Source organism: Perognathus longimembris, chromosome 13 (genome assembly GCF_023159225.1).
Source record: "Perognathus longimembris pacificus isolate PPM17 chromosome 13, ASM2315922v1, whole genome shotgun sequence".
NCBI classification, from domain to species: Eukaryota; Metazoa; Chordata; class Mammalia; order Rodentia; family Heteromyidae; genus Perognathus; species Perognathus longimembris.
Window position 1 is genome coordinate 14,196,965 of NC_063173.1, and position 11,925 is coordinate 14,208,889.

At 39.0% G+C, this 11,925-nt stretch overlaps 1 protein-coding gene and 1 pseudogene across 1 annotated transcript; both read left to right on the forward strand.

Moving 5' to 3' along the window:
* The first annotated feature begins 1,650 nt into the window (after positions 1–1,650).
* On the forward strand, positions 1,651–2,621 carry LOC125361707 (annotated as a pseudogene).
* Positions 2,622–9,991: 7,370 nt separating this feature from the next.
* On the forward strand, positions 9,992–10,948 carry LOC125361696 (olfactory receptor 52N2). The gene has a single exon (XM_048360272.1). It carries the CDS (start codon positions 9,992–9,994, stop codon positions 10,946–10,948), a length of 957 nt encoding a protein of 318 aa, XP_048216229.1.
* Positions 10,949–11,925: the final 977 nt, after the last annotated feature.

Here is an 11,925-nt window from a genome sequence, read left to right on the forward strand (position 1 = left end):
TCCAACCTAAACACTATACATGCTGAGCAGTTCTTCCTAATTTACATATGTTAATGAAGGCAAGCCTGATCTCTTGGACTGCTGTGACTTGAGTAAGAATACGAAAATAATAGTAAAAAAAACAATAGAGATTTTTATTACTGAGTATTCGATGTGCACTATATGTTTCTTAGCCATTATATTCAATTGGCTTCTTGTCTAACCCTGCTCACTTTCTGAGGGTGATGTAATTGCTATCTCAAAGTAGACAGAGAAAAACTAAAATCCAGAGTGAGCAAACAACTTGCCAAAAAAAGCATACTGTATGCATTAAGAAACAGAGGTAGACTGTGAAGCTAGACAGAGAGACTACCAACAACTCGGTTCTCATTTTAAAGGTCCTATATAGGAAGGGGACTATTTGGGAAGAAGAAGGTGACCAGTGTGAGGGGCTGGGTGAACAAGATGGGTGTATGAGGACACAGTAAAATGGCCGGGTGCCAGTGGCTCACACCTCTAATCTCAGCAACTCAGCAGGCTGAGATTTGATTATCAAGTTTCAAAGCGAGTCCAGGTAGGAAAGTCTATGAGACTCAAATCGCCAATAATACTACCACAAAGCCAGGAATGGAACAGTGGTGCAAGTGGCAGAACACGAGCTTTGAGCTTAAAAGCTCAGGGATAGCACCTAGGCCCTGTGTTCAAGCTGCAGGGCCAGCACACACACACACACACACACACACACACACACACACACACACACACAGAGTCTCATAATAAAGTCTATTATTTTGTACAATTCATATATGCTAAAAAGCCTTATAAGAATCATCTTTGGGTATTCCCTTCCCGTGGCATTACCCCTGCTATCACTGTAACTGATCTTAGTACCCTGGATATTGTATATATGTGGATTGGAAGTAGGGAAGGGAAAGGGAATACCAAATTTGAGAGACAAAGAATAAAAAAAATCCACTGCAACAACAATACTTACAAATCCATATGGTGTAAACCAAGTGTACAACTCATGGAGGGGAGAGGGAAAAGGGAAGGGGAGAGTCGGGGGGAAAAATGAGGGAAGAGGTAACAGGTTGGATAAGATATGTACTCACCTTATATATGAAGCTGTAACCCCTCTGTACTTCACTTTGACAATAAAGAAGGAAAAAAAAGAAATTTCAGAAAGCAAAAAAAAAATCATCTTTGAAGGGATGATACGGAGAGCAATTGAAGAAATTAATCTGACAAAAATACACTGCAAGTATATATGAAACACAATAATGAAGCCACTAGTATAGTTAAGATACATTAAAAACTGATAGAAAGTAAAAGAAGTTTTGCTGGGAGAAGATACGAGCAGGAGGGGTAAGAGCCAGTGAATGAAAGCGAGCCTGTGTGAAAAAAGAACAATGAAAACTTTTGGCATTGTTTTAATAAGGGGCAAGTGGGAATGAAAGCTTGCGATTGAAAGGAGTACAATGTGTGCATAATAAAAAATGTCAAAATGGAATACCTTGTACAATATAATACAATCATTTAAATTTTAATTGACTTTTCATTAATTAACTCTGCATCTAGTTTCCATTCACCATACTTACTCTTGACTATTACTCTGGCCCAGGAAACTGTCACCATCAAAGAGCATAACATGCCCTCTCTCTATCAGCCATTATGCCTAGGGCCAACAGCTCCAGCCTGACCCCAGGGTTCTTTATCTTGAACGGTATTCCTGGCCTGGAAGTTGCACACCTCTGGGTCTCCCTCCCATTCTTCCTCATGTACATCATTGCCGTTGTGGGGAACTGTGGGCTTATCTACCTCATCAGCCATGAGGAAACCCTGCACAGGCCCATGTACTACTTCCTGGCCCTGCTGTCCTTCACTGATGTCACCTTGTGTACCACCACGGTGCCCAACATGCTGTGCATATTCTGGTTCAACCTCAAAGAGATCAACTTCAATGCCTGCCTGGCACAGATGTTCTTTGTGCATATGTTGACTGGACTGGAGTCTGGGGTGCTCATGCTGATGGCCCTGGACCGCTATGTGGCCATCTGCTACCCCTTGCGCTATGCCACCATCCTCACCAACCCTGTGATTGCCAAGGCTTGTCTGGCCACTGTCTTGAGTGCAATACTCATCATCCCATTCACTTTCCTCACTAAGCGCCTGCCCTGTTGCTGGGAAAATGTTATCCCCACACCTACTGTGACCGCATGTCTGTGGCTAAGATATCCTGTGGCAATGTTAAGGTCAATGCAATCTATGGGTTTTTCAGAGCGCTTTTGATGGGAGGCTTTGATATGTTTTGCCTCTCTCTGTCTTACACTATGATCTTGCGGACAGTTGTGAGCCTGTCATCTGTGGAGGCTCGTCACAGTCCTTTGGCACCTGCACTTCCCACCTGTGTGCGATTGTCATCATGTATGTTCCAGCCTTAATCACCATTTTCACTCACTGTTTGGTTTTTTTTTGCGGGGGCGGGGGGCATTCTCCACCACATTCACATCATCATTGCCAACCTCTATCTGATGTGCCCTCCTGCTCTGAATCCTATTGTGTATGGAGTTAAGACAAGGCAGATCTGAGAAGCAGTGGTCAAGCTATTTTGTAAAGAGAAGAATATTCTCAGTATAGAATAGATGTGGGTTGGGCTGGGGATATGGCCTAGTGGCAAGAGTGCTTGCCTCGTATACATGAGGCCCTGGGTTCGATTCCCCAGCACCACATATACAGAAAATGGCCAGAAGTGGTGCTGTGGCTCAAGTGGCAGAGTGCTAGCCTTGAGCAAGAAGAAGCCAGGGACAGTGCTCAGGCCCTGAGTCAAAGCCCCAAGACTGGCCAAAAAAAAAAAAAAAAGAATAGATGTGGGTTAAGGGGAAAGGTAAAAATGTATTGGCCTTATTAGGCCTAGTGGCCCATGCCTGTAATCTAAGCTATATATAAAGTACCAGGGGGAGGAAGCAGTGTGTAGCAGGCCTGGGTTAAAAAAATTGTATTAGAAAATAATAAAGTAAAAAAAGGCAATGCTGGAGGCATGCTTCAAATGCTAGAACAAATCCAACGTCCTGATTTCTAGCCTCAGTACTGTGAAGAAAAATAAAATTCTCATTTCAGAAATCAATGTTCATTGACTCTCTGCTATAAAATTGAGTTCTACTTTGTAGAGATTGTTAATAGTAGAAACCACTATATCAATAAGGAGTAGTCCTCCTAAGTTTAAAAAAAAAGTTATATCAATGTAATTTCAAGGCACATTAAACTGTGAAATGGAGTAGACATTTAAAAATGAATATTATTTCCTTCTGTGAAGACATCTTCTCAAGGAAAATCATTATATAAGTTGTTAATAGTTTATGTCAAAAGCCTTTAAAATTTTCATATTGATGTCTATTATTCTTACAATTCTTTGCCTATTTTGCTCAACTCTTTTCAGTGATAAATATTCTTATGTCTGTGTATATTGTATGTACTTCCTATTACCAAGTAGAGTAACATGAATATATTCACATCAATTTGATCTCAATGAAAGGTAATGACATAATCAAAAGAATATGGATATGGAAAGTTGAGATTTCTGAACTGCCATGTTCATTTACAACTGTTCACAATAAACAAGCAATGAATGAGAGTAAATACTTGGAAGTGGTACTGTGGCTCCAAATGGTAGAGCACTATCATTGAGCTAAAGAGCTCAGGAACAGCATGCAGGCCCAAAGTTCAAGCCCCATGACCGACCCCCCCCCCCCCAAAAAAAAGTAGAGAGTAAATATTTGCAAATCAGACATTTAATAAAGATTTGATATCCTGAATGTATAAAGAACTAAAACTTGCCACAAAATTCCATTTCAAAATAAACAAAAGAACTTGAATATATATTTTTCAAAGCAGGTATACAAGTAATCAGTAAGTACCTGAATAATGCTCATAATCCCTAACCTCTAGAGAAAGACATATCTAAACTACAATGAGATATCACATTTGTTATGATGACTAGTGTCAAACTAATAGAAAAGACAGTTCCCATAGGAATATGGAGAAATGGAAGCTTTGTGCATTATTGAAAGCAATGTAAAATTGTGCAGCTACTGTGAAACAGCATAGTTGTTAAAAACAATAAAGATAGAATGAATGTATGATATAGCAAATCTTGTTTGTCCCCATCAATGCATACATTCAAATTTAATATCTACTGTGAGGTATTAAGAGGGTAGGAATTTAATCCAACTGTGGCCTTTGGAGACAGAAGCTTTGGGAAGTAATGAAGTTTCAATGAGGCCATGTATTAGTGGCAGTTGGGGGTGGCGGGCTATTACAATAGGACTTTAGATTTGTAGAAGAGAATGCCAACTGTGGACCCTTGTGCTAAGAAGTGGAATCTTGTCCTTTGTCAGGACTGTGCAGAATCATCACCGAAATGAAGAATCTTGTAAACACAACTGCCTGGTCTTGAACTTCTCAGTCTGCAGAACTGGGAGCCTTTGTTTCCCCTTCCACACTATTTTATGAACATCAATGAGATGGTCAAGGGGCCCCATTTAACGTAATATCCATATTTGCATCTAGTGAACCTTAACCATACTCAGCCTTTCCATCACTCTCTGTCATCTTCCCTTCCTACTTCCCAAACAAATCTCAGCCATGCTTCATTGTCCCACTTTTCACACAGATTCATAAAATGTTTTTACCATACTCACCTCCTTCCTTCTCTCTGTTCACCCTTCCCACTCCTATTAGTCCACATGTTCCTGAGAAGCCCTGCTTTTGTTTTTTTTAATTATTTTTTAATTTTATTGTCAAATTATTCATTTTCTAAAAGTGTATGTTGCTCTTGCAAATGGTTTTGTGTAATATTTCACATGTGCTTTATTCCTCATAAATTAAAAGAAGAATAATTTTCACCTGTATCCATAGCTGTTTGTTTTTTCTAATGGTTATTATAAAGGTCCATGTACAGAGGTATTACAGTTAGATGAATCAGATAAGGAGTACATTTCTTTTTGTACAGTGTCACCTCATCCCTCATTTTCTCCCAGATTTCCCATCCTGCCCCACTCCCTTCAAGTTATATAATTCAATTTCAACTTAGTGTCTGGTGAGTATCACAGCTACATTTGTCCACCCTGTGCCCCATCATTTCTGTGCTTCCCCTTACACTCCCCCAAAACAGATAAACTTACATACAAGGCAAAAGGTACAGAAATTAAAAACAGTGACAAAGGAGAAAAAAACTTAAAACAACAAAAAATTATTATTCTTACTTCTTGGAGTTCATTTTGATAAACATCATTTAATATGATCATATGCCCATAGATATTGAGTCTTTATGATCCTCTCCTAAAAACATCCTCCTTTGGTCTCAGTGTGTGAATGTTTAGAGTCCTATATAATTTATCATGTCCATGAAGAAGTGCTGAACATCTCTGGCCATAAAAGAAATGCAAATAAAACAACAATAGCAGATCTTGGTGGCGATGTAGGCTATAGGGAATGCTACTACACTGTTAGTGGGAATGGAAACTTTTTCAAGCACTCTGGAAAGTAGCATGGAGGTCCCTTAAAATATTCAGCACAGTTAGGTGCCAGTGGCTCACACCTGTAACCCTAGCTACTCAGGAGGCTGAGATCTGAGGATCGTGGTTCAATCCGGCCTGGGCAGGAAAGTCCATGAAGCTCCTTTCTCCAATTAACCACCCGAAAACCAGAACCAGTGCTGTGGCTCAAGTGGTAGGAAGCCTTGAGATGAAGAGCTCAGGGACAGTGCCCAGGCCCGGAGTTTCAAGCCCCATGACTGAAAAAAAAAAAAAAAAAGAAGACTCAACATAGAGCTTTCCTTATCAACTAGCAATCCCGCAAATGTGGTATATATACACAATGGAATTCTATGCTTCCATCAGAAACAATGACATTGCCCCATTCATAAGGAAATGGAATGACTTGGAAAAAAATTATATTAAGTGATGTAAGCTAGACCCAAAGAAACACAGGATGCATGGTTTCCCTCATTTGTGGTAACTAGACTGTGCCTATAAATCTACAAGTAAACACAATGGATGGTAAATGACCAAAAACAAAAATTACACTTTAGTATTTTAGTTCAGATTCAACTCCTCTATAGCCAGTGGTTATCTGGTAGTATCCTTCCTTTCTTATTCATATTCCTTTTATTTTTTTCCATCGTATTATTGTTCTAAGATTTCAAGCACTATCATAAATTGCAGTGGTGATAGTGGACAACCCTGCTACATTCTTGATTTTCAAGACAAGGGCTTTCAGTTTTTCCATTCTGAATTATTTCAGTTATAAATCAGTCATATATTGCCTTTACTATGTTGAGGTATGATCCTTCTATACCTAATTTACTCAGGGATTATATCTTGAAATAATGTTAGATTAATCCTGAAATTTCCCTGTTAATTTTTTTGATGGCATGATATATTAATTGATACGCATGGGGTACTAATCTTTCTGTTTCTTCATGTCTAGAATTTTCTTTTTCTCTTATTAGGAGTTTGATGGTTTACTAAATTTGATTGATTCCTAACTCTCATTTGTTCATTTATTTTTTTTTCAGATCCTGTGTTGAGGATTGTCTTTCTTCCTCCTCTCTTTTATTTAATCTGGTCCTGTTGATTCAGGGTTCTAAACGCCTCCTTTTCTTAAATATCCATCTCTTTCCCTATATTTGGAGAATTTTCTGCTGTAACTCCTTTGACTAGTTTCCTGTATTTTCTATTTGTGGCTCAGCTCCTTCTACTATTCCATAGATTCTTTGGTTTATCCTCATGGCCCTATCCCAGAGCTCTTGAAAATTATATTCGAGCTTATTTTTAGCTTGTTTTTCCTTACTGCACGCTGAAGGTTCTTCTGCTTGTTGTAGGTAAGAACAACTCACACCTGTAATCCTGTGACTGGGGAACCTTATTTCAAAGCCAATGAAGACAGAAAATCCATGACACTCTATTTCAAATTAAGTATAAAGCTAGACTGGAGGAGTAGCTCAAGTGGTAGAGTAACACTTATGAGCCAGAAAACAGAGGCCCAAGAGTTCAAATCGCTGTCTGGGAAAAACAAAGAAAAATAAAATAAAAACCTAAGGAAGTAATTGTTGCATTAAAGAACTAGTATATATAAACTAAGAAGAAACAGGAAAACTTTCTGATACATACCTGTAGAATTTATATTTTCCCCACCAGGATTAGTAATTTCAGGAGGAGGTTGTGATATATTTTCAGGGAAAATGAAAAGATTGCTTCCAACATTTTCTCTAATTTGGTAGAAATTATTACATTGAAATTATTACACTGACAGGAATAACCCAAAATTTATTTAAAATTGTTTTCTCATAATTTCAGAATTATTTTATGATTATAGTATTAATATATTGCAGGATATAGCAATATGCAAGAAGAAAATATAATATTAAAAGAAAACAGATAAAATATATATGAAATTCATAGGCATTCGTTCTATAATGTCAAGAAGAAAACAAAACATATATATGTGTGTTTATGCTCATGGATGTGAAATTATGTATTCATTAACTTATTCAATAAAGGAAGAATAAGCAAAACATATTAGATATAACATGTTTCCATATATCTGTAATATGATATATTTGATTATCTCTGTTTTTCATACTATGTTTATGCACATTTTTATGTATTATAGACATGCATATATATAGAATAATGTATATCTGTCTACATACACACATATGTATTAATATAGTTACATTCATATACACAAATGCTGAGTGGTAAGATGAACATTGCAATTAGGATGCAAGTGTAAAACAAATAATTTTATGAGTATGCACACTCTTGGTCAGAACCCACACCTGAGGTATATAAATTTGATACAATTTTCTCTAGTTTATGCCCCCACAGAAAAAGCGACAACTACCGAAATTATCTCAAAAGTCCCCAAAGATCCTTTCTTTCTAAATAGAGCCTCCTGAGACACTGAACTGCAGAGACTTAATCCAGCACACTCACCCATGAACGTGTGTGTGTATGTGTGCATGTACGCACACACATACACACTCACTCACTTAAGGCTGGAGAATCCTCAAAAGGCACAGCAGCACTGGGTGGATGTGGAACCTGACTGTCCAGACGTCTTCATGCTCAGGACTCACCGGCATGCACACGGATCTGCTCTTTCCTAACACAGAGGTGAGTTTGGGCAACTCATATTTTACAAAAATGAGATGCTTTAAGTAAAAGTAACTCAAATGTCCAAAAAGATGTGGATGACAGAAAATGTAATCATTGTTTTTGACTCCTTACAAGAAAACATCAGTAAATAGTACTGGGTTGTCTAGAGATTGATATGAGAAAAGGTTAATCTTTAGTTCTGGATCCTAGCATACACAACTAATGAATGTATTGTAAGGTGTAAGAAGTGAAAGGGAGTTCCTCTAAACTTCCAGTCAGTTAAAACTGATCTCATATTCATTATATACAGCAAAGTCCAGGGAGTTATAGATCGCATTGACAGGAACGTAACAGCTTTTACCCTAATGAATAACTGTATTCAGAATTGCTTCCAATAGGAATGGGGCTGGAGCAAGAGAGGCAGGAGTAACCTAAGACTCTACTTGTGTCCCAGGAAGTGTGGAAAGGATTTACTGTACGGACGTCTATAGGAATCTTCTTGGGCTGATGCCAATCTCACTCGAGAGGCTGAGATCTGAGGATCAAGGTTTGAAGCCAGCCTGGGCAGGAAACTCCAAATAGCACTAAGGGGAGCTGTGATTCAAGTGATAGGGTGTCAGCCTTGAGTGAGAGAGTTAAGGGGCAACACCCAAGCTCTGAGTTCAAGTAACAGTACTGGCACAAAAAGAAAAAGGCAAGATTTAATGTATGGGGCCTAAGTGCTCAAGTCTCTATATGAAATAAACATAGACTAATGTTACATTTACAGAAAGCAGACAGTCAAAAGTGCAGTTTTCCTTCTTTGGATATATCCTAGTATTGTAAATAATTCAACTAATTGTAGGTTTATGAGAATCTGTGCTATTGGAAATGAAAGGATGCGAGCATAAATGTGTGCGAGGAAGCATAAAGGAAGGACTCGCTTCATAGATAAGGGTTGAGTGATCATGGGTTCCTCTGTGATTTATTAGTGCAGCTGGTCACATCAGCCTTCTTTGATGGCTGCTCAGTTTTCATTTTAAGGTTTCCACACACCCTGACTTTTTCCTTCTGTTATTCTCCGGCTTATGTAAAACAAGGGCATGAATCCAAACTAGCATTCAAAGAAAAAGTCCCAGTGATCACTTGCCCAGGTATCCCTTATTAGCAGGCAACCTGCTAGGAGTTAGCAGATAATGTCCCTGGATTGCATTCTAGTTAGTGTTGAGACATTTATATGCTTTCTTATCTGAAAGGCAGGAATACATTTTAATCTCTTGGAGACCTTAGTAATTAACATTTGCTTTCTAAAATCGATGTAAAATGTCATTTATGAGCTTGCATCAGGTCACGCCCTGAATACACAATGGCACATAAGTTTGGGTATGACGATTAGCTCCATCCGAATGCACATGTATTAGTGAAGGCAAGCGTGACCTCATGCAAAGTCTGAAATTGGGTTAGAAGGCAATGATGAGAGTAATAACAACAGTGGCATTTACTATTAGTATTTATTAAATATTCTCACAGTACATAGGCTTATTATTGAGTTTTCACATAGTATATACAATTATTAAAAAATTCTGCCCTCATTATGAGCTTGGTGAAATGATCTCCTATGTAGAGAGAAAAGGAGACATAAAGTAAGCCAACAACTTGCCAATTTCATTTACTGTGAAGTATAAGAAATGAAGACAGATTTTGAAGCTAGACAGTCTGAAATCAAAGACATTTAATTACTTATATTTCCAAGGTCTCACTGAAATCACTTTCATATTGGTTTTTTAAGCCTTCTACTTAACCTTTCGTTTATATTCTGGCCAGGAAACTGCCACCATCAAAGAGCATAACATGCCCTCCCTCTATCAGCCATTATGCCTAGGGCCAACAGCTCCAGCCTGACCCCAGGGTTCTTTATCTTGAACGGTATTCCTGGCCTGGAAGTTGCACACCTCTGGGTCTCCCTCCCATTCTTCCTCATGTACATCATTGCCGTTGTGGGGAACTGTGGGCTTATCTACCTCATCAGCCATGAGGAAACCCTGCACAGGCCCATGTACTACTTCCTGGCCCTGCTGTCCTTCACTGATGTCACCTTGTGTACCACCACGGTGCCCAACATGCTGTGCATATTCTGGTTCAACCTCAAAGAGATCAACTTCAATGCCTGCCTGGCACAGATGTTCTTTGTGCATATGTTGACTGGACTGGAGTCTGGGGTGCTTATGCTGATGGCCCTGGACCGCTATGTGGCCATCTGCTACCCCTTGCGCTATGCCACCATCCTCACCAACCCTGTGATTGCCAAGGCAGGTCTTGCTACCTTCTTGAGGAGTGTCATGCTCATCATCCCATTCACTTTCCTCACCAAGCGCCTGCCCTATTGCCGGGGAAACGTTATTCCCCACACCTATTGTGACCACATGTCTGTGGCCAAAGTATCCTGTGGCAATGTCAAGGTCAATGCTATCTATGGTCTGATGGTGGCCCTCCTGATTGGTGCCTTTGACATCTGCTGTATCTCGGTGTCTTACACTATGATCTTACGAGCTGTGGTGAGCCTGTCATCATCAGATGCTCGGCACAAAGCCTTCAGCACCTGTACATCTCATATCTGTGCCATTGTCATCACTTATGTACCCGCTTTTTTCACTTTTTTCACTCATCGTTTTGGGGGGCAGAGCATTCCCCATCACATACACATCATTGTGGCCAACCTTTACCTGCTACTGCCTCCTACCATGAACCCAATTGTTTATGGGGTGAAGACCAAGCAGATTCGGGAAGGTGTCATCAAATTTTTATCTGGAGATAAATTTGGCATTACCTAAGAGAAATGAATTATAAATCCCACGCATTGGGATGAGAATAGTGGAAAATAAATGCATAAAAGATGACTGGAAATGGTATTAAATCATCCTGATGTACAGATTTTATGAAACCAATGCAAGTGTAAATTGTGAAATGTTCCTTGTGAGGATATATCTGAAAATAAAGAATGCAGAGTTTTTTTTTACAAAGCATATTCTTTCCTATAGAGCTTATATTTTTCATAATGTTTGACAGCTAATAAACCTAGTGAGAGGGGAAAGGCAATAAATGTGTAAAGTAGGCTTGGTGTTCAGTTCAGCTTGGTGCATTTTGGATGAAGAGACAGCCTGTAAGTAGCAAGAAGCAATCCTTGCCTCACCATTAATGACAAACTCTAATGAGATGGATCACACCATTGCCATGAGAAAACATAGGCCCAGATGTTGTAATATTTTCCAACATTTGTAAACTAAGCTAGAGTTGGGTACTTTTGAAATCTCTCAATTTTAATTTTATTTCTTTTGCTTTTAAGTCTAAAATTTGTCACAGAATGTTTGAACACTCTATTGTATTTTGTAACCTCAGCTTGAGTTCTGTAGTAATTGGATCTCTAAAATGTACTTGTCATGTTATTGATTAAATAGGTAAGAGCACTAAGTGACCAGTATACTTAATATCTCATTCATTAAATCACTCATTTTCTTTAGATCCTTACTTGGTGGAAATCATCAGTTACAGTTTGGTTTAAGAATAGGGAGGTAAGGCTGGGGATATAGCCTAGTGGCAAGAGTGCCTGCCTCGGATACACGAGGCCCTAGGTTCGATTCCCCAGCACCACATATACAGAAAACGGCCAGAAGTGGCGCTGTGGCTCAAGTGGCAGAGTGCTAGCCTTGAGCGGGAAGAAGCCAGGGACAGTGCTCAGGCCCTGAGTCTAAGGCCCAGGACTGGCCAAAAAATAAATAAATAAATAAATAAAATGGAACAATGTCATTCT

Bases quoted from the DNA above. Each gene is read 5' to 3' on its own strand.
- LOC125361696 (XM_048360272.1), top strand. From the start codon at position 9,992: ATGCCTAGGGCCAACAGCTCCAGCCTGACCCCAGGGTTCTTTATCTTG.